At 36.0% G+C, this 23,502-nt stretch overlaps 3 protein-coding genes across 4 annotated transcripts in view; all 3 read left to right on the forward strand.

The window, feature by feature from the left end:
- Positions 1–6,318, forward strand: part of LOC101407136 (olfactory receptor 5AP2) — a 508,331-nt gene extending 502,013 nt beyond the window's left edge. The window contains exons 2-3 of the mRNA XM_087422924.1: positions 2,223–2,290; positions 2,635–6,318. Of these exons, the coding sequence (XP_087279050.1) occupies positions 2,640–3,593 (954 nt within the window). The 5' untranslated portion in view covers positions 2,223–2,290; positions 2,635–2,639 and the 3' untranslated portion in view covers positions 3,594–6,318. The remainder of the gene's footprint in view (positions 1–2,222; positions 2,291–2,634) is intronic.
- LOC101388138 (olfactory receptor 5AP2-like) lies at positions 2,713–11,844 on the forward strand. 2 transcript variants are annotated; one of them, XM_004443649.2, is made up of 2 exons: positions 2,713–2,777; positions 9,736–11,844. In XM_004443649.2, the coding sequence occupies exon 2, from the start codon at positions 9,763–9,765 to the stop codon at positions 10,699–10,701; it is 939 nt and encodes a 312-aa protein (XP_004443706.2). In that variant the 5' UTR covers positions 2,713–2,777; positions 9,736–9,762; the 3' UTR covers positions 10,702–11,844. The 2 variants fall into 2 exon arrangements, with proteins under 2 accessions (XP_004443706.2, XP_087279051.1); XM_087422925.1 differs by having other exon boundaries at positions 2,716–2,777; positions 9,733–11,844.
- A 7,776-nt stretch (positions 11,845–19,620) lies between these two features.
- LOC101406871 (olfactory receptor 5M10) lies at positions 19,621–20,570 on the forward strand. The gene has a single exon (XM_004443642.3). The coding sequence runs from the start codon at positions 19,621–19,623 to the stop codon at positions 20,566–20,568; it is 948 nt and encodes a 315-aa protein (XP_004443699.2). The 3' UTR covers positions 20,569–20,570.
- Positions 20,571–23,502: the final 2,932 nt, after the last annotated feature.

The raw sequence follows: 23,502 nt of genomic DNA on the forward strand, positions 1-23,502 counted from the left end.
TTAACCAAAGTAATGCAAATCTTGTCCGAATTGTTAGAGATAAAGCAAAACATCTTTTAAGTCTTTGTGTTCTCCAGCATTTAGTGCAAATTGCAGTGATTAAATGATACCAAAAGACAAATTAATTAGAATGTCTTCTCAAAGTGGCATAGATAGTGTAAATGATCATCAGATATTTATCAATTTGTTTTAGACATGTGTCTTCTATATGGAAAATATATTTGGGCAAATTTGGAACCCTGTTAGTCTCAATCTAGGCTGCATAGGCTGATAACTATTTCTTACTCTGGACAGTAGGGAATAGTGTCAAAGTGGGGAAACTCTTATTTATTAATCATCTATCTATATGCATTTGATGCAGCAATTCACATTCCTTCATTTATTTTATCCACAGACTCACCCTATGAGGTAGGCATTAGTATTCTCACTTAGAAGTGAAAAAGCTAAGTTGCAAAGAGATTTAGCGTAATATCCAAAATCCACAGTCAGTGAGACACAGAGCCGGGATTGAAAACCAAGACAGTCCTATTCTCCCAGCACCTCTTCCCATCAGCCCTTCACCATGATCCAGGCAGCCTAACTTCCTATACATGCACAAAGTCCTTAGAGAAGGCAGGACCAGAGGTAGAGCTCCTACCTCTCCAATAGCTAACCTGCAATTTGTGGATTCCTTCAATCGTCCCAAGGGGACCAGACCACCAACTATCAGGGGACACAGAAGAAGGATGTTTAGTGGGGGTTAGGAATATGGAACTGAAAATTAATTCTCCACTGGTCCCAGGTATCCCGAGGGTAAAGAAGAGAAATATGAAGGGGATATGTGATTTCCTTAGTCTCAGAGCAGAAAAACAAGTAGATTAAAATAAGATGACATGAGGGATGCAGTCTCCAGAGACTAAGGAACAAGAAATATATCCTGTTTAAAATAAGTCAGGATGCTTATTCCAAAGTCTAGTCTAGAGACTCTACAATTGGGAATAACTGCAAACAATATTACAGCTGCACTGCAGTGATATATTCTATATTTTGAAATGTATTTTACCCTGTTTTAACAAATTGGAATACTTATCTTTAAGGAAAAGTAAAAGGAAGAACTTGATGTCTGCTGAATGTAGAGTAACTCTCTTATGACAAGAAAGGTGTAAAGAGTTTCACTTTTCCTGTCTCTGTAATGGACAGTGTCTAAAGTCCATTCCAACTGTGCCTCTTATTAAGACCTGGGAGAATTAGAGTGAGTAACTTCTCAAAGAAGAAGGCTTTGTTTTTTTTTCTCTTATGCTGACTTTAGGCATTGGACAGGAACAAGCAAAGAGATCAAACAGAAGTCAAGCAGTTAAGAAAGGTAAGAAAAAGATATAAAGGGTTTTGCCCATGTAACTCATTGACCTGAAAAAAAAAATCCACACTCTTTTTAATTTCTCCAATCACTCTTCTCCCCAACTATGCTCAGTAGACCCATTATCTCCAATGTTAGCACAGCTATTGGGTTACTTTGGTCCCATGTTTTAATTTTAGACCGTATCGAATAAATTTCTCCTATGAGTGATAAAGGATTTAACACTTTGTCTGAGCTATGATTTATCTATTGCTCAATAATCTGAAGTCCTGGAAAGGGTAGGGGATTGGAGTGAAAGTGGAGAATTCCACTGGAGCTGTTGCTTAAATTTTTACTTGGAAGACCTAGGCTGGGCATCTATTTTGAATTTTCTTTTTCCTTTTCTTTTTTTTTTTCCGTCCTGTATTTGGCGTCATTACACATTGCAAGGCAAAAATCTTATTCCCACTTAGATGACCTGGCTGTAAATTATTACCCAATTCAGTATGGTAGCTGGAATATTCCACATGCTGCTTCTGGTATTTTCTGGTTCTGTTGTGATCCTGTGAATCTCAGGGTTAAGTGGGGGTTTCCACTGCCGTGGCTTGTTCTATTACTCTCATCAGGGATGTCTACTTATTCTTACAATCGGATTCTCTAAATATTGGAGGGAATTATTCAAAACTCTCAATATTTAACTGACTCTTTTTTTTTCTGTAGATTCTGATTCTGGGAAATTAGGGCAAGGTTGGAGCCATGCTAGCTTCATGGGAATATCCTCTGTTTCTTTCCTTGACCATCAATTTTTAAAGTTCTCCTCTGTCCCAGGAAATTCAATTCTTTTCTTCTTGTTTGACACTGTTGATTAATTTTGCTAACTTTCAATATTTTTTATACATTCCTGTAGTACTGTGGAGGAATAGTCGGTGGCCTGAATTCATTTCACCTTCTTTCTCCAGAAGTTGTGTCTAGAAGGTACGTTAATAAATCACTTAATTTATCATCAATAAGGAAGAGAAATGCATTGTAGGAATAATTTCCTGTTATTATTCGATAAATAGCTAATGCCATCATGATCTTAGATAATTAATTAAGTATGAAGCCACTTATTTCAAGGTCATTAGTTAGTAGACAGCACACCTAGATCTCAGACACAGTCTTTTTATTTGACATCAAGTCCAATACACTTTTTACCATGTTTTTCACTTTACACTCTTCTGTTAGAATTTGTACATGTCTATGTCAGTAAAAAGATGTTCATAGCTCTGTCATGTATTCATCTGACCAAATGCCATGTTCCATCTTGTATCTTATTGCAGCTCAAATGATCGCATATATGAAAGAGGTCCAAGGCAGAAATCAAACAGAAGTGACAGGATTTATCCTCTTAGGACTCTCGGACAATTCAGATCTCCAAGTTGTCCTCTTTGGATTGTTTCTGTTAATCTATATGGCAACCATGGTGGGTAATTTGGGGATGATTGTGTTAATTAAGATTGATCCCTGTCTCCACACTCCCATGTACTTCTTTCTCGGCAGCCTCTCCTTTGTTGATGCCTCTTGCTCTTCTTCCGTCACTCCTAAGATGCTGGTGAACCTTGTGGCTGAGAATAAGGCCATTTCTTTCAACGGATGTGCTGTCCAGTTCTACTTCTTTGGCTCCTTCGTGGGAACTGAATGTTTCCTGTTGGCCATGATGGCATATGACCGCTATGCAGCCATTTGGAACCCTCTGCTATACCCAGTTCTCATGTCTGGGAGAATTTGCTCCTTGCTAGTAGCTACCACATTCCTAGCAGGCTTTGGAAATGCATCCATACACACAGGAATGACTTTCAGATTATCATTTTGTGGCTCTAATAGGATCAACCATTTTTACTGTGACACCCCACCTCTGCTCAAACTCTCTTGCTCTGACACCCACATCAATGGCATCGTGATCATGGCTTTCTCTAGTTTTATAGTGATCAGCTGTGTTATGATTGTCCTCATTTCCTACCTGTGTATCCTCATTGCCATCTTGAGGCTGCCTTCATTAGAGGGCAGACACAAAGCCTTTTCCACTTGTGCCTCACACCTCATGGCTGTCACTATATTCTTTGGGACAATTCTCTTCATGTACTTGCACCCTACGTCTAGCTACTCAATGGAGCAGGACAAGATTGTCTCTGTCTTTTATACAGTAGTGATCCCTTTGCTAAATCCTCTCATCTACAGTCTGAAAAATAAGGATGTGAAAGGGGCCCTAAAGAAGATCTTACAGAAACACATACTGTAAAGGCACGTTACACACCAACCTGTTATGTAGAAGAAAATATATTTTCATTTTAATTGTATTGTCTGATTGCTTAAGCTTTTTTTTCTGTGTTAAAGTATATCGTTTAAAACAAGGTCTGCTTCTTAATCACCTGGTGTCTTAAATGTGTGTCCATAGGCCTATATGATGTATCAACACAGTGGGGGAGGGTAGTGTCTGGTAAAATATCAAAATACTTGAAATTGGCTCATCTGGGTTTAAGTTCTAATTTCAGTACTTAGCTTTTCTTAATCTTAGTTTTATTATATATACATGCATGTCTTTGATTGGGATCTGGGCAAACAGACTCTGAGACTGATATTTGTATGCAGGAAGTTATTGGAGAGTGTTCCCGGGAACAATACCTATAAGGAAGTGAGGGAAGCAGAAGTGGGTAGAAAAAGTTGAATTGTGATGAAATTGCAACATAGTACTCAACCAATTCCACATGGAGCTCTGGAGCTGAGATGATCCTTCAGAGATATCCTAACTTATGAAAAAAGGGCCAGGCATTTTTACCTCCATAATGACTAGTTTTGCATATAGATGTAATCTTGGGCATGGCAATGCCTTTCAGCATGGGCATTCCAAGAGAACTCAGCTGTGAAGTGTCAGTTGCCAATTTACTTGGAAGCTAAGGAAATAAATACTTCAACCCTGAAAGTCAAATTTGGATGGTGTACCGTAGCATCCATTATAAATAATAGCACCATTTCACTCAGTGGATTCCAGGAGTACCAAATAAGATACAAGAAAGAGTCTTATCAGATGTTATAATAATACGGGCACAACAGCAATTAACAGAGCAATAGTTTACTGACTTTTGGAATTAATTGGAATATTTTGAGGGTAGTAATCAATGTACTTTAACTTTTTAATCTCTACCTCTCCCAACATTTCACATAGTTTTTAATAAACATTTATCGAATTAAATTATCTATTTATTGCTCATTTTAGTGGGGTGGGGAGCTGTCAATGTTGGAGCAAGGGAGAAACAACCTTCTTTGATGAGATGGCGTGTTGAAGGAAACCTAATGATTTGGGGTCAGATAAATGTTTACTCCCTATTTTTTCCCATTCCACTTCCACTGCAGACCATGAGGGAGAACACCAGTGTCCTGCATGCTCCAGGTGAGACCTCCTCACCCCTGACAAATTTGTTAGAGAGTGCAAAGGAAGAGTTAACTCATCCTGTTCATTCTGAGCCGTCCTCCCATCTCCTTATAACTTCCACTTTCAACTGTTAACCATGGTTACTCTTGAAGACATTCAAAACTGTGTCATGGCTGACATCCTCCTTCATGTTCCCTTTTGTTTTGATGCATCTACTATCATATCCAACTTTTAACTGCTTCTTGTTCACCAAGCTAAGAAAAATGGCACTTTATCATTAATCATCACTACTCTCACATCTACATTTCACTCATTGCCCAACTGTGATTCCACGGTCCATCATATAATGACTCATTCTCAATCAGTCTCAATTCCGTGGTTCTCCTTTCTCTCAATTCTACTCCTCTGATTAAATCCCAATTTAGTTAAACTTAATTGTTTCTTCTCTCTGTCCTCCACTTCAGCTGCTTAGTGCAATTAGAGAAAATCTCCTCCAATACTTCACTCTGTTGCTGATCTTGTCTCATACTTCATCCTTCAAAATATAAACAATTAGATAAAATCATCTCCATCTTAACACCTCCAAATCTTTATATATATACTTTTCTTCCTACCTGTCATAAAGGATAATATATCCCTGCTTCTACCTAAAACCAGCTCTTTCACAACTTTGGAGCTTTCCATGAACTTTACTTCAGAAACTATATCTCTAGTCTCCCTAAGCATCAGTTTCTCAAACTCTACTGGAATATTCTCACTTGTTTACAAACATCAACTGGTATCATTCTTCTTAATAATTTCCTTGGCTGAAAGTCCCTCCAGTCACCAACTTATTTCTCTGCTCCCTTTACAATTAATCTTTTCAAAAGAACTACCCCTAGAGGGGATGGCTCTGTGGCCTACTGGTTAAGTTCAGCAGGCTCCACTTTAGTGGCCTGGGTTCGTGGGTTCAGATCCCGGGTGCAGACCTACACCACTCCTCAGCCATGCTGAGGCAGAGACGCACACACAAAATAGAGGAAGATTGGCACAGATGTTAGCTCAGGGCTAATCTTCCTCACAAAACAAAACAAATAGACAAAAGAACTACCTCTAGTCATTGTCTCTACTTCCTCATAACCCATAACTGTTCTAATTCTCTTTCTGTACCACCTCTCCATTGAACCTAATCTTGTCAAGGACACATGAGACCTTAACACTATTGCATGCAAAGATCGCTGTTCTATCTTACTTTTACTTGATATCTCAGTAGGATTACCATGGTTAATTCCTTCAGCTAACCAAAGTAAAACTCCTTTTTAGGTTTCTATATCACTTCAATGTTCTGATTTACCTTCTCCCTCAACTACCATTTCTTCCCAGACAACTTTGATGGCTCTTCCTCCTTCTCATGCTGGTCTGCAAATCTTGAAGCCAAAGACTTAATCCTTTAATTTGCTTCATTGGTACCTTGGTTCTCCATCTTCAGCCACTTCTTAGGTGATCTAAGAAGTCTGCAATGATTCCAAAATCCATATCTCCAGCCCTGACCTCTCACCTGAGTTCCAGATTAGTATATTGAATTCACAACCTGACATCTATGGATTTTGGACACATAGAAATTAGCTTTCCTTACTCAGTTATCATACTCATACATTTATAAAATAATGACACCTTTTGTACTCCTAGGAGGGTCTGTATTTTAGCATCATACCTATATGTCATTGAGCTTAAAATATTCTTTTCCATGTTAAGTTATAAAAGGTATTTTCTGTTATACTTTCTTAGTTTGTGCTTGGGACAATAAAATGGACACCCTTTATACATTTATTTACTTGTAATACATTCAAAAATTATTCATTAATATACAAAAAACTGCACACGTTTAATATGTATAATTTGATGAATTTGGGCATATGCATACTTCAATAAAGCCGTTAAAAACACTATTAATGGAAAAACTAGCATGTAACATGCACTGGAGATATAACAGGTAAGAAAACTGACTTATATTTGAGTGAGGAAGACTTTATTGTTTATACCAAATGTGCATACATGTACGCATAGGTGTGTGTGTGTGTGTGTGAGTGTGTGTTTGACATGGATATGAGTGGTGTTTTGAAGAAAAATAAAGCAGGCAGTAAAATAAGGAGTGGTGGCATCAGAGAAGAGCTCTCTGTGGAAATAATAAAATTTGAGCAAAGCCTGGTGAGGGATAGTGTCATGTGAGTGTCTGTGGAAGAGCGTTCCCGCTGTACTTGCAGTGCATACAAAACCCTTGAGACAAGATCGTCCTGGGTTGAAGGAATAGTAAGGAGACAAGTACTGTGGACCAGAGTGAGTGAATGAACGGAGGGAAAAACTACATTCAGGAAGGTGTTTGGAAAAAGTGGCAGATCAGATAAGCCTTGTAGTTCATAAACAGGCTTTAGACTTTACATTATCATACCACCTTGTGATAACTGTTTTCCCCCAACACCAGACTGTAAGCTTCGTGAAGGAATGAGCAAGATTGATCTTGTTGGCTGCTCTACCAGTACCAAAGTTATGTCTGCTCCATAAAACAAATTAGTAGAAATGAGTAGGGATTATATTTTAAGTGGAATTCTGAAGTTTGGAGGCAGGATCTGCCCAGTCCTGTACCACTTAATTCAAAGTTATGCTCAGTGGAGGCTCAGGACTTTGAAACAGATTCTGCACTTCTCTAAATGCCTAATTTACTCTCCAGGGTATAAGTGGTTCACTGGAGAGAATGTAGTTCAATTATCAGTGAAAAATAAATGCATGTTTTAATTTTGGATTAGCGCATGTCAAGCTTTAGACTTTTTAGTATTTTGCAGTGACTAAGTCTCAAGAGAATGATCACAGCCTTAATAAGGCTGACCCTTTGCCTCAGATTCAGAAGCAGCGTTTTCTACTCCTTGTTGAATTAATTAACCGTGTCTTAATTCTGTCATAGCTGAATCCTTTATGCCACTCCTATCAAAGCTATAAATTTCACATTGTAAGACAGAAACCTTGTATTTCTCCAAAAACCAATAAATAAAACTAAATTAAACTAATAAACACCTCTACTTGCAGCGAATATTTTTAAGGACAAAAGGTAAGATGATTTAATTTATCTCAAAGTGTTCAGATATAGAAAGTTTCCAAGAGGACTCAAAAAACATTCAAGTAATTAAGACTAAATATCTCATTTAGAATATGTCTGAAACATTGAATTTAGTGCTACCAACTAAATGAACATGGGTTTTTTTTAGAAGACAGGGATTTAGGATCACTAATAAGAGACAAGAATTGTATAGACTATTCAAAATATGCATACACATACATACAGAAATATATGTATATATGTATATCCATGTGTATATATACTTATACATATGTGTGTGTGCAAAACAGGGAAATGTAGCTAATTTTAGAAAGAGTGCCAAAACACTTGGCATATTTAAGGCCCTCTAAAGGGCATTAGATAAAATAATTTTATTCTCTTATATGCACAAATTGAGAAAATGACCACAATTTTCAGCCTTCATCTTGTGTGTGTTTGTGTATATATATGTTGGTGTGTATATATATATATGTACACGCATATACACATACATATATATGTACACACATAGATAAGATCATATATATCATATAGAGTATAATTTCATTTGTCAATTTATATGTTTATTATATATATAATGCAAGTGTGTTTGTATATATATATGCATAAAGTAGAGCTCTATAAAATGGCTGCAAATTTTTAAAAGTGGTTATTTTGCAGGGTAGGATTTTAGCCAATTATAGAGATAGAAAGATCAGTTGAAAGACTTTTGCAGTCATCTAGGTGAGAGATGTTGTTGACTCTTGGGACTTGGTGGTGGGTATGAAGGTTGTAGGAGGTAGTTGGATTATGGATATAGATGTTTTAAAGGTAGAAGCCAACATAATTATCTAATCAACTGGTTACGGAGTGTGTGAAAAAGAGAAGATATTAATTCCTCCCATATTTACTTATCTCTTTTTGTAATTTCCTGTAAGCAAATGGAAGCATAGATTTGCCACTGACTTGAAACAGGGAATACTTGTTTGCAGTAAATCAAAAGAGGGCATGAGGAATTTAATTTTGGGTTATGTTGAGTTGCTATTTGACATTCCTGTGGAGATGTGAGTAACCAGTTGAATTATAAGTCCGGATTTTGGAAGAGAGGTCAGGGCTGGAGACCTAAATTCAAGAGTTATAGGTATATAGATGGTATTTAAAGCCACGAGACTGGAAAAGATCACCAAGGTAGAGTGTAGGTAGAAAAGAGAAGATCAAGGACTGAACTCTCAGCTACTCCAACCTGAAAAGCCAGAGAGAGAAGAGGAATAAGCAAACATGACTGAGGAGGAGCAACCCGTATCGTAGGAGGAAAACTCAAAATCTGGTGTCTTGAAAGATAAGAGAAGAAAGCCTTTCACGGAGTAGTAAACAATCAACTCTGTCAAATGTTATTGATAGATCAAAAAAGATGAGCACAGAGAACTGACCGCTGGATTTGGCAAAATAAAGACCCTGATGACTTTGATGAGAGCAGTTTCCATGGAGTGATGGAGTGAAAGCCTGATTAGAGGTAGCTTAAGAGAAAACAGGAAAAACAGAATGGGTTACAGGAAATATATTCAACTGTATCAGATGTTTAATTGCCACGGCAAATGCAAGGAAATTGGATGATAAGTGATGAAGTCAGTAGGATCAAGGGAGAAGGGGAGAAAATTGGGAGTTAACAGTAGGATATGGACAAATAGGGATTGATCATCAAAGACCTCACAAACACACACACACACATATACACATTTTTAAATAAAATAGTTTACTGAGTTTACTTAAGGAATCTTGTCATTTTTTTACTATAATAAGAAAATAAAGATATTTATTACACATTGTCTTAGGACATCTTAGAAGTAATCTTACCTATAGCAGAGGATGAACTATTTGATTTTTTCTGGTATTTTCTTTTTTGTGCAATTTATTTCCTTGGTTTCTTTCTTATCCCAGCAGATGAATCATCCACTCTGAGAGAAAATTATGAGCAACCACACAACAGTGACTGAATTTATTCTCCTGGGATTCAGGGATTATCCAGAGCTACAGTGCCTTCTCTTTATAGTGTTCCTAGTCATCTATATGATCACTGTGTTTGGAAATCTTGGCATGATCCTATTAATCAAGATCGACTCTCATCTCCACACCCCATTGTACTTTTTCGTCAGTAACCTGTCCCTTGTTGACTTCTGTTATTCTTCTGCTGTTACCCCTACTATGCTGGTGAATTTCTGGGTGGAGAACACAGTCATTTCATTTAATGAATGTGCTGCACAATTCTTCTTTTTTGCTTCCTTTGCTGGCACTGAGGGCTTCCTGTTGGCCGTGATGGCCTATGACCGTTACGTGGCCATTTGCAAGCCTCTCCTTTACACAGTCACTATGTCCCCGCATCTTAATGTCTTCCTGGTGTTGGCCACTTACCTTGCAGGCTTTATGAACGCTGCCATTCACAGTGGCTTCACCTTCCAACTGTCTTTCTGCCACTCAAATGTCATCAACCACTTTTTCTGCGACATTCTACCCCTCCTGAAACTCTCTTGTTCTGACACTCGTGTCAATGAGATTGTCATGATTGCTTTTGCCAGTTTTAATGAACTGAGCTGCCTCCTGACTCTTCTCATTTCTTATCTCTACATCCTTATTGCCATCTTGAGGATCCATTCTGCTGAGGGGAAGCATAAAGCCTTTTCCACCTGCGCTTCCCACTTGATGACGGTCACCATCTTCTTTGGCACAATCCTGTTCATGTATCTGCGCCCCAGCTCCAGCTCCTCAATGGACCAAGACAAAGTGGTATCTGTGTTTTACACAGTGGTCATCCCCATGTTAAATCCTCTCATCTATAGTCTGAGAAACAGGGAGGTGAAATCTTCCTTAAGTAAAATTTTTAAAACAAACTCTTTTTACTTTTGTACTTAGAATCTTCAAAGCATGGGATTTAGGACTCTGAGGGAACTTAGAAATGACCAAATCCACCTCCATTCGCCCTGGTTCCATTTCATTATGTTATGAGGCTTTGGGGTTTTTTTTTTGATAGTAGAGTTAGACCAATGTCCTAGGCGACCTGGGGAATATGATTATTCTGTATAAGTCCCACTTATTCCGCAGAACCTATATCCTTGAAAATAAACAAATGTCACATTTCAACTCCCTATTTGGAGGTATAAAACCCAGTCTAAAAGTAGAGGAGACAAAAAGATGGAGTGGAAGGAGGAATGACCCATTTTCTTCCCCATTTGATGACTCCATCATGGATGGTGGTGTATGTAACTGCCAGAGGACAGGTGATAAGGAGTAGGCTGAGCCAGGATATGACCAGAGGACTGAAACAGGGCTTAGAGACTGCCTCTTGTCCCCAGTGAATGAGAGAGAAATGTCAGACTCAATCCTGATAGAGGTGCTGAAGTTAAGTGTTTCTAACCTGGACAAGTGATCTGGACCACTGAGGGAGTAATGGGAACAAACCACCAGGTAAATATAAGGGGGAATCACAAACCAAAAACACCAAGCATTACAGAATGTAATTTTCTGGGGTTTAGAAAAGAGGAATTCTTCATAATTCCTGAAGCTATATTGTCATAGTGTTTGATCTTTGAATGGGTAAGCAGTTTAAGCTTAAAGAGCTAGGGTGAGCTGTATATCTTTTCCCTAATGCCTTAGCAAATAACCATACATATCTATTTTACTGCTGGCTGCAATTTGGGATAAACTTAAAGCTTTCCGTTGGATTTGACTGGTATTTTCATAATTTGGATATGTCCCTAGGAGGACTGGATTTTCTTCACAGATAGTGGCCGGAGACATGTGAACATCAAGTATTTTAAACTGGTGAGGATTCAGTAAAATATACTAGGTGTGATCCTAGTATATCCCTTTCTCATCAAAAGACTGATTGTCATCCTAATAGAAAAGTAGCCATTTAAAAGAGACTATGGAATAATTTTGCTTTCAGTTACAGGATATGGTTTCTGAAAAGAAATTGAATGCAGATCTTATCATTTAATCTTCCTTTATTCTGCTTTTGAGACATTGCATATTAAAAACACATAATTTTCTTGCTTATCCAATGTTTTTTCTCCATCTCATAGTTATTTTTCTGGAGAGCTCTTCACATTTTAAGACACAGCACAAATTTATTTCCTTTCTGATTGTCCCTTACCCTCCCTCATCCTTCCCAAATCAAACAATTACACATGATCTTTCCTATGATTCTACAGATATTGAAATTCTAATAAAGCTCTCAGTCACAGACACAAATCATAAAAATACAGTGTAATGTTTCCTAACATAGACTGAACACTCCTTGAGAAAAGAAACCTCTTTATATCTCCATGCCGTCATTGTAGGCTATCAATAAAAGTTTTAAAATTAAGAAAGAATCATTCCAATGGAAGACACAGGGTGATGGAAGACAAAATGTTGCTTCTGGCATCTGGAACTGAAAGTATTCAAAAAAGTCAATGTTAGAAAAGTTCTCTTATATCTGGTTGGATGATCTGTTGGATAATATTCTATTCTTTTTAAAACAAGCAGTCCTATCTTCTTTGAAACTAAACATTTTAATGAACAGATGATATTCCAGTGTCCTGTATTTTTCATTTTTCATAAATTAAATGTGATTTAAACATATAGTAACAGAGTATTCAGGACCTTTTCAATGAAGGAACACAAATGCAAACACACATAGACCTGGAATCCTCAGTGCCACCAGGTCTCTCTCTGTCTCTCTTCTCTTTATCTCTCTTTCTCTCATTATAGATTCACTTATTCTCTTTCACAGTCTTTTCACATGATGGTCTCAAATTTATATACTTTGATGATGATTACATTATAGACAAGGCTGTATCTCTTTATAAAGAACAGCTATTGCCTGAAGTGGCTCAGATGTTCATCTTGCATATGTGTGGGGGGTATTATGTAGTTGTGCATGTGTGTGAGTTGGTGGTAAGAGTGGGGTCATGAATTATCAGAAGAAGTCTTGCTCTGCAATAGCTACTGCAGTCCACTGTACATTACTCAGTAAAATTAAATTCATTGTCTACCCACTGTTCATTTCATTTGCAAACTTCTAGTTTAGGCAGTAACACTTTATGCTGTTTACACCTGAAGAAGAATGTTAAAACGAGTGTTAACTTTACTAGTAGTTACATTAGATGTTTTTCCATGTAATACAATTTCTGGATTCCTTTTTTCAAACATATTTGCAACACTGCCTATCACAGTGCATAGAATTCTGCTGATAGAAAAATGCAAGTATTTGCAGCGTTTGTAGTACACGGGGTTGCAATGTCGACCAATATTACATTGAAAGTGATTGATCTGCGATTACTTTTCACATAATGAAATGGTCAGAGTCCTCCCATCTAGCAGTATTAGTCACTGAATTTTTGCTTATTAAGCCTGCTGACTGTTTACTTCATGTAATATATTTAAAAACAAAGCCCAGAAATCAGCAGATCCTTAGTATGTTTCTGATAGTTATGCATAAATGTTTGGACTAGACTGGCAGCTAGACTCGCCTTATGGTGTAGAGGACCAGGAAAAAATCAGCCCATAAGGCATTCCAGAAGACATGACTTTTAGGCTGAAACTTGGAATATGCAACTCTTGCTTTTTTGTTTTTTCTATAGTTCCTAGATTTGAATGTTTCCTGTGTTTTCTCCTTTCTGCTCATATCAGATTGCCTAAATAACGTAAAAATCATCATCAATACTTAGTGTGTCTGATTCTCAAAGACTATGCAGTGTGTGTGATGGATAGATTTAGAAATTCATTGGTCCCATCAGCCTGGGTAAAGACTCTTGGGGGCCCTGTCTCCAAAGAGATGGCCCATCAGTAGTTGCCTTGACAACCTCTATTTACTACCTAAAACTCTCCATCTGGCTACTTCTCTCTCTCCTCCTCCCCCTCCTCCTCCTTCTCCCCCTTCTTCTCTCCTTTTTCTTCTTCTTCTTACTCCCACCTTTCCCTTCCAGGCTTCAGTGATATTGGGAACAAACACAAGAGAAGAGATACAAGATAACTCATATAGCTTTCTGGATTCTGTTCTTGATGTAATTGTTAAAAAAATTCTAGTGAAGAATGAGTTTGAGGAAAACCTTGGCTTTCAATGCTTAAGCTTTTGGCTTGCATTAATTTCTACCACAAAAGAACACTTATAACATTATGCCCCTATGTTTTTTAATCAATAAATTAATATTAAAGTGAATAATTTGATTTGCTTGATTTTGAGGAAAGCAAAATTTATGTTTAAATCATACTTATGGAGGTAAATTCACTCAAAATGAAATGTAGAAATTTTAAGTGTACAGTTCAATGCATTTTGACTAATGAGTACAGCCACGTGATCACAATTCCAATTTTCATGCCTAGTCTGCAGCTACGGAGAGGGCGTGGAAATAGGGCAAGTAAAAACTGCCATGAAGCTCACTCTTCTTAGCAAAATTCTGCCATTTTTCTGGAATAGACACCCCTGGGCTTGCTGCCAGCCCTTTAGTAATTTCCAGCATTCTGAAAAAGTCGACTTAGATAACATTTGCCAGTGTGCTCCTTGCTTTCATGAAGGAAGTTTTTGAGAGGTCATCACTCTATCATTCAGGACGTTGATCCCATCTCCATACAATGTTTTTGAGATTTCTTGAAGGTGTATGAGTAGGTTGTTCATTTTTATTTCTGCATAGTAGTCTGCTATATGGAAATATCACAATTTGTTTATCTATGCATCTGCTAATATACATTTGAGTTTCTTTGTGAATATATGTCTTATTTTCTTTTCGATAAATACTTAAGAGTAGAATTGCTTGGTCACAGTTTTTTTTTGAGAAATTTTAGCTTCGTAAATATTTTATAAGGAAGTACACTTTTTCAAAAGTAATTGAATTGTTTTACATTTAATCAAGTGGTGTATTATGAGAGTTCCAGTTGCTTCACATTGTTACTGTCAATCATTTAAATTTCTGATATTGATGAGACTGTGAAGTAGTATCCCATTTTAGTTAAAATTTGCATTTCCTTGACAATTATAGATATCGAAATTCTTTTCATTTGATTACTGGATATTAATATAGTTTCTTTTCTGAAGTGTCTGTTCACATCTTAGATTTTTTAAAATGTAATTGGCCAATTGTATTTTGATCAGTGAATTGTGTAGAATCTTTATGCATTCTGAATAAAAGTTCTTATCAGAATTACTTAATGCGAATATTTTTCCTAGCCTGTGGCTTGCGTTTTCATTATCTTAACATTATTTTTGAAGAGGGCATGTTTCAAAATTTGATAACATAAAAAATACATATTTTTTGTTTCACAGTTAATGCTTTTTTTGTCCTCCCTAGGAAATCTTTAGTTACCTCAAGACCATGAAGATATTCTTCTTTTTTTTTTTCCCCTAGAGGACTTGTAGATTTAGTATTTACATTTAGTCCTATGATGTACATCAAATTAACATTGACATATTGGACTATAATGTGATATAGGAATTCAAGTTAAATTTTGCTTTACAGATATTCAATTGTTCCAGCAACATTCCCCACTGAAAAACTTCCGTACCTTTGTTGAAAAATCCATTAACTGTACATGAATGGATATATTTCTAGATTCTGGATTCTGTGCCGTTAATCTATTTGTTATCCTTAGATCCACACATTGTGTTGAGTACTGTAACTTCTTATTAACCCTTTTTTTTGTTTTGTTTTGTTTTGTTGAGGAAGATCAGCCCTGAGCTAACATCCATGCTAATCCTCCTCTTTTTGCTGAGGAAGACCGGCTCTGAGCTAACATCTATTGCCAATCCTCCTCTTTTTTTCTCCCCAAAGCCTCAGTAGATAGTTGTATGTCATAGTTGCACATCCTTCTAGTTGCTGTATGTGGGACGCAGCCTCAGCATGGCCGGATAAGCGGTGCATCGTTGCATGCCCGGGATCCGAACCTGGGGCCACCAGTAGCGGAGCACCCGCACTTAACCACTAAGCCACTGGGCCGGCCCCTTATTAACCCTTGATATTAGCTAGTGTAGATCATTTAATAATTTTTCTTTTCTCTCAAGATGGCTTTGGCTAATCTAAGTCTTTTTTACATCTCTCTATATATATTTTAGAATCAGTTTGTTGTTTTTGAAAAAATAAACCAACTGAATGTTGAAGGGACTGGCTTTAAAATTATTGCTCAATTTAGAAAGAATTGACTATTTAATAACAAATATTCCAACCTACAAATGAGATATATATTTAAGTTTTCTTTAATTTCTCTCTGTAGTGTTTTGTAGTCTTCAGTATGTATCTCTTGCATGTTTTTTATTATATTAATTTCTAAACATTTTATGCTTTTGAAGTTATTGTAAGTGATATTTTAAAAATTTCATTTGCCAGCTGTGATTGGTTTTTATACTAATATAAATGATTTGCATATATCTATCTTGTAATCATGTCACCTTTTAAAGTACACTCAACTTTTCAGGGGCTGGCCCCACGGCATAGTAGTTAAAGTCTGGCATGCTCTGCTTTGGCAGCCCTGGTTCACAGTTTCGGGTCCCAGGTGCTGACCTACACCACTCGTCAGTCATGCTGTGGTGGCCACCCACATGCACAATAGAGGAAGACGGGCAGAGATGTCAGCTCAGGGCTAATCCTCCTCAAGCAAAAGAAGAGGAAGATTCACAACAGATGTTAGCTCAGGGCCAATCTTCCTCAAAAAAAAAAAAATATGTGTGTGTGTGTGTGTGTGTATATATACACTCAACTTTTCTTTTGTATATATATTTTTTTAGTTTCAGGTGTAGAGCATAAATATTTGATATTATTATTTGTTACAAAAAGGTCACAACAATAACTCTAGTTCACACTTATTTCACATATTTTCAAAGGAAATTCTATATAAACTGTCATGTGATCTATGAGTAACACAATCTTATTTCTTCCTTTCCAATCTGTATAATTTTATTACATAGATTAGAACTTCCAATACAATGTGGAACCTTATAACTTAAAAACATAGCTAGTAGAATAATCACAAAAACAAAAGTAACAAACTTACAGTGTCAGAGGGATGTTTCCAACTATCTGACTATCGTGACATTCATGTAGCTAAAGTCATTAAGTGTCTTTTTGGCAGACATATGTCAGCTGGTCACTGAATTGAAGCAGAGTGATATTGACTAAGGAATTCATATCTTCAGGTAGAATTTAAATAGAGTCTTCTAAAGCCTTTCTAGGAGAATAAAAAAATAGTTAGTCCTATTTCTTGTTGGAAAAACTTTTTTTTGTAAATCTTATGATTATTATAATGTTATCAAAGTATATAATGTGTCAAAGTATATCAGAAAATACTTAAATACATACATAAGTACTTTAGGACAAATTTTCTTCAAACTAAAAATTGACATTCTGCTTAAAGAAGAGTCAAAACTTCGACTATTTTTATGTAAAACAAGAAATCTCCATATTAAGGCATCAGGAGATGAGGGCTCTGCAATCCTACAATGAGCTCTACTATTCTATAAGAAACTTTTATCTCATGGGAATATTTAAGCAGTAGATTTTACTCTTTAAATTTTATTATTTGTGCAAGAAATCAAGATAAAAATTGAGATAGAAACTGAGATAGAGAAATCTTTCCACTTCAATTAGAAAAAAAATATATGATAATGCTCAAATCTCCTCAAATGTGCTGAGTTGATAACAATCTACATTTTGATATTGATGTACAACTTTATCCCACTGACTGATTTCTCACAGTGTAACCCAATATTTGGAGAGCTAACAAAATCAGAAATGCTTCTCCTCTAGGTCAGAATACACTTTGGTTTCTTTGATTGTACTGACCTGGAACTATCAGTGCACTGGACAGACTAGTGAAAGCAACTCTAGATTTATTTATTCTCTAACAAATGCGGCACCAAACAATGTTCAAATATTCTTTATTCTACTTTCAACCTTCCTCCTAAATCACAAGTTTTATGAATCATCAATTTCATGAATGATCCTGGCTCTCAGACTCATCTTTGGTTCCTAGCATGTTGATGAAATTAACTCAATTGGAGCAGATTGTTCCAGTATAAATCCATAATGTTCACCCTCCAAAGGGTCCTCACCCCTACCAGTACTTCTACTTCCTTCCATTGATCATATCACCCTTCTGCTCGCCACACTCTTTCTGCTCCTCAAATCTCGCACCGAATTTATCTTCCTTCTCCTCACTCTCATTAGATGACCTAACCTCAGTGTTTATTGAGGAACATTGAAGCCTTCTGTTGAGAATCCTCTCATCTTTACTCTACTAAAAGTACAAAACTTATGACCCATATTTTCCTCCTTCCATATTATTAAAGATGATGACTAATTTCTCTGTCTATACTAAAGACCTCATGCACTCAGTTCCAAGCAGGGTACACAGAAGATAGGTAGAAATTTTGGTCTCAAAGCAGACTCTAGGATCTCAAGTGACCAAAATAATGTTATACCCTTGAGGAACAAAGACTATCTTAATTGGATGTTTTAGAATTGTTTTTAAAATACCCTAGGGATTGTAACCAAGAAATACATTATAAATCTTCCTATCTAGTTTGTACAAAATATGTAAGTCAACTTTTACAGGTAGGTCATTTTATATTTTTGTTCACTAAAAATATGTGTGTTCTTTTGTGTGGAGATTAATGTCCCACCAACGTTGAAAAATTATTTTCATCAATTCTACTTGATTTTTCTATTCATACATTAATATTTCATGACATCTCTAAAAATTAATTATTATATGCAAGCTCTTCTCATGATATGTGAAAACTAAATAAAAATAGCCTTAGGGTGCAATTCTGAGGCACAATTTTTCCAGCTATATCTTATTTTCACAAAGAATTGAGAGAGAGCGGCTCCAGGTGGGAGCTAAGGACATATTTAAACATGATCTGTGTTTTCTCTAAACAAATATGTTCATATGTGTGTTAGCTGCACAAAAATTGGAGACTAAAAAACTACACATTCTTCTCCAGATACTTGTACTTTATTTACTGTTCAAATTCTATCTTCTCAGAAAGGCCTTCTCTAAATGGCCATCTAAAAACATCCCTCCTTCATTTTTCTTCATAGTACTTGCTTCTAACTGACATATGATACATCTTTATCTATGTGTCTAATATCTGTACCTACTTCTACAACATATGCTCCCTGAGGATGGGGAATTTGCTCACTGCTATAACCCCAGAAACTGTAAGAGAAAAAAAATCAATCTTTGTAGTGTATGTAAATAAACGAGTGGTTGAATTTACATAGCAGAGAGAGCAATTCTTCATTTTGTACCTTCTAAGCCATATGTCAAGAGATAAATTTACTAACTCAATGTCTTCTGAGTGAAACTAAGCCAGACAATTATGAGTTCCAAGTGAAAATGCTGTACTGAATATTCATTTTCTATTTTGTATCTGAAAAATAGGATATCCGATCTGGAGGGACACTAAAAATCCAACTTCCTTCAGTTTTCCATTTGAATGACGTCAATGACCTATTGCTTTTGTGTCTGATTTTAAATCCTGTGCTTTTTTATTCCACAAAATTTGAAAAAAATACCAAACTGGGAGTTCTCCAAGATGATAGGTATAAATGTGTGATTATATATATATCTACAAGTGAGAGCGAGAGAATTTGAGATACAAAGAGAAAGAGGTATCACAGAGACAAAGGGCGAAAATATTTATGTAAAAATTCGATGTTTGTTGAAAAAAGAGTAATCTCCCCATAGATGACTAGATCAAAGAGTAAATGATGGAATGCATTTGCTGGAATAAATGGAACAAATGCAGAATCTGGATCAGGCAGAATTCTTCACTTTCAGTTCTCAAGAGATAAGAAAATGTCTTCTCGAAACCACACTCTGGTGACGGAATTCATTCTCTTGGGACTCACAGATGATCCAGTGCTAGAAAAGATCCTGTTTGGGGTGTTTCTGATGATCTACCTGATCACACTGGCAGGGAATCTGTGCATGATCCTGCTGATTGGGACCAATTCCCACCTCCAAACGCCCATGTATTTCTTCCTTAGTAACCTCTCCTTTGTAGACATTTGTTATTCCTCCAACATTACTCCAAATATGCTGCACAATTTCCTCTCAGACCAGAAGACCATCTCCTATGCTGGATGCTTCACGCAATGTCTTCTTTTCATTGCCCTGGTGATCACTGAATTTTATATCCTGGCTTCCATGGCAGTGGATCGCTACGTTGCCATTTGCAGCCCTTTACATTACAGCACCAGAATGTCCAGGAACATTTGTATCTCTCTAGTCATGGTCCCTTATACTTTTGGCTTCCTCAATGGACTCTCTCAGGCACTGCTGACTTTTCACTTGTCCTTCTGTGGCTCCCTTGAAATCCATCATTTCTACTGTGCTGATCCTCCTCTTATAATGTTGGCCTGCTCTGACACCTATGTCAAGAAGATGGCAATGTTTGTAGTCGCTGGTTTTACTCTCTCAAGCTCCCTCTTCATCACCCTCCTGTCCTACCTTTTCATTATTGCAGCCGTCTTGAGGATCCGTTCTGCTGAAGGCAGGTACAAAGCCTTTTCTACTTGTGGTTCCCACCTGACAACAGTCGCCATATTTTATGGAACCCTCTTCTGCATGTACTTAAGGACTCCAACTGAGAAGTCTGTAGAGGAGTCCAGAATAATTGCAGTCATATATGCTTCTTTGAGCCCAATGCTGAACCCAATGATCTACAGTCTAAGGAACAAGGATGTGATCCATGCCATGCAGCAAAGGATTAAGGGAAATCTCCTTCATGAAATTGCAGTTTAGGATCGGTTCATTTGAAATGATGAAGTGTCTGTGATAAGATAGTGATTTGTACCTGAAAATGAGTAAGAAAGGGGTCCTAACTGTGATAGAGTCTCTGGTTCCAATTTCCTTTTGAGGATCAGCATCATTTTGTCTGTGGGACATTCTCTTAAATCATAACAAACTTCTCTTTTTGTTAAGCAGAGTTGTGTTTCCATTCCTAGCAACCAGAATACGCTGATATCCAGATTTATAATCCTATTTGAAAAATGCATTTTAGTATCATTGTAAAAGTACTCTATATTTTGTCTAAATAATTGTATGCTTACTTTTATTTTTTAGTCCTGAGAGCTACTGTGGCTTTCAGGAACCAAACTTACAACTCAATTTTGGCAACTCTCTTAACCCAAATAGTTGATCTCTTTGTAGTCTTTTTCTAAATAATCTTTTTACTTACTTGTATTTGTGATTTAATTTTTTCATTGTGTATGTTTTGAGGTGAAAGCCACCTCAGAATTTTTTTAGAAACAGAATAGAACATAAATCGACAAGCATAAAAATAATAATAAATAGAGCCAGCCTGATGTCGTAGTGGTTAATTTCACGTTCTCTACTTTGGTGGCCTGGAGTTCACAGGTTTGCAGGCTTGAATCCCAGGCATGGACCTATGTACTGCTCATCAAGCCATGCTGTGGCAGTATCCCATGTACAAAAAAATAGAGGAAAATGGGCACAGACATTAGTTCAGAGCCTCTCTTCCTCAGCAAAAAGAGGAAGACTGGCAATAGATGTTAGCTTACGGCCAATGTTCCTCACCAAAAAAAAATAAATAAATAGTCATAAATGACACAATTATAATTTGTTGATGACTTTTATATCACCTTTTATTTTAATCCTTGCAAATGAACTAGTGAGAAAATTATCGTCTCCATTTATAACGTTTGGAGACTTAGGCACAGAGAGGTTAAATGACTTACCCAAAGTCACTCAGCCACTAATTAGCACAAAGGCAAGTCCCTTGATTCCAAATTCTCTCCTCTTTCCAACTCGCACTGCAGTGGTTAAACTCCTCAGCACTGCAAATGATAGATAGAATGTGGGGATAATAAACTAACGAGGTTAGTGCTGTACATGAAATCATGGTGATTGTGATGAGAGTGATAGAGCTGATGATAGCTAACGTGGATGTCCTCTGACATTTCAGGTAATGTGGTAATTTGTGTACAATATAAGAATTATCCTACTGCTCCATGTAAAGCTGGCAATTTTGATATATGCTAGACCTATTTAGAGGGCATTTTATGGATACATTTTCCAGATTATAAAAGCACACATGTTCATTTTAAAAACTAGAAAATACAGACAGAAATGAAGAAGCAACGTTTATCAATGATATGTCCTAAACCAATGGATAATTTCTGTTTGTGTTTTTTATATTTCTTCTCAATAATTTTTATGCATATATATATATTAATTAATAAAACAAAATTGGAATCATTTGCCATATACAAGTATCAACACTGATTCTCATTTGATGGTATAATGTTTGCATCTCATATGGACTAAATATTTTTGGTGAACATCATTTTTAATGTAGTATAATGCTTAACAATTAATTCATTTTGAACTTAATTACAAAAATAATACATATCGATTGTAGAAAAACAAACCAAAACCTGCTGAAAGATATAAGGAGTAAAAGAAAATTTATTTGTAATCTCCTACTTAAAGAAAGTAGCTCTCAATATTTTGGTGTATTTTTTCCACTTTGTTTATTTTGCAAACTATTATTCTGTCATATCAATGTACCCTATTATTTTTAAGACTGAGTCTTATCTCTATGTACATGTCTCTCTGATTATTCCTTTAGGATATATTTCTAAAAGTATAATTGCTGAATTAAATATTTTGAACAATTTTAAAGCTCTTGCTAATTTTTTCATGGGTAAATTTTTTTCCAGAAAGTTTCTAACAATTTATACTAATGACAATAATATTTGAGAATAACTGCTTTGCTATACCATTATTAATGTTATAAAATACGATCTAAGGTTATTTGCCTCTTTCATGTCTCAACTGAAATTCTTAGGAAAGAATTCTGGGTTTTATTGACAGAAAAATTTTGAAATGTATATTTAACAAATAAAGAAAATATATCGGTTTGATGATTGCCTTTCATAGTATTTCTGATAATTTTTTTTAATATTTATTTGGAAAAATTTTATCAACTTTTTTGCTTTGTAGCTTTTTTCAATCTGCAATTTAAATAAACAAGTATCTATATTAGGTTATTAATTTTCGTAATCATATTTTATAAGAATGTCTCAAATTATTCCCGATACAATCTTGTATTTTGTAATATTGTACATAACTTTTCCTTCATGTTTTTAACCCATTTCCTCCCATTATTTATTAAGCAACTCCTTTTTTCCCCACTGATTTGCAATGTTACCTTTATTGTACACTAAGTGAATCCATTTCTGGCCTATTTCCTCTATTCCTTTGACCAATCTATACAAATATTTTAAATCAAATTCTTATAATTGAAGTAGATTTAAAATGTGTTTTAATTTCTAGTAGAGGAATTCCATGTTCATTATTTTTTCCTTTCAAATTTATCTAAGGAGAATGCAAATCAGATGCTTCTAAGCTATCCAATATTTTTAACTCAGAAATTATGCACGTGAATGTTCAATCTGGAAAGTACATGCACACATATTAATAAAGATCGTTTATGGCTATACATACAATACACATCCATTGTAAATTATTTTAGAAATATGGAAAATATTTTAGTATTAATAATATTGTTATAGTTTGGTCCTCAGATCTGACAGGGAGATGTATGGCATGGAGGCCATAGAGAGGACTACTTGGTGAAGAAAGGTTACAGGTGAGTTAAGGTTTTTTTTTTTTTTTTTTTTGGTCAGAAAGGCAGAGTGGTTCAAAACCCGT

The sequence above is a fragment of the Ceratotherium simum genome, chromosome 34 (genome assembly GCF_057802395.1).
Source record: "Ceratotherium simum simum isolate JZ-2026a chromosome 34, ASM5780239v1, whole genome shotgun sequence".
Taxonomy (NCBI): Eukaryota; Metazoa; Chordata; class Mammalia; order Perissodactyla; family Rhinocerotidae; genus Ceratotherium; species Ceratotherium simum.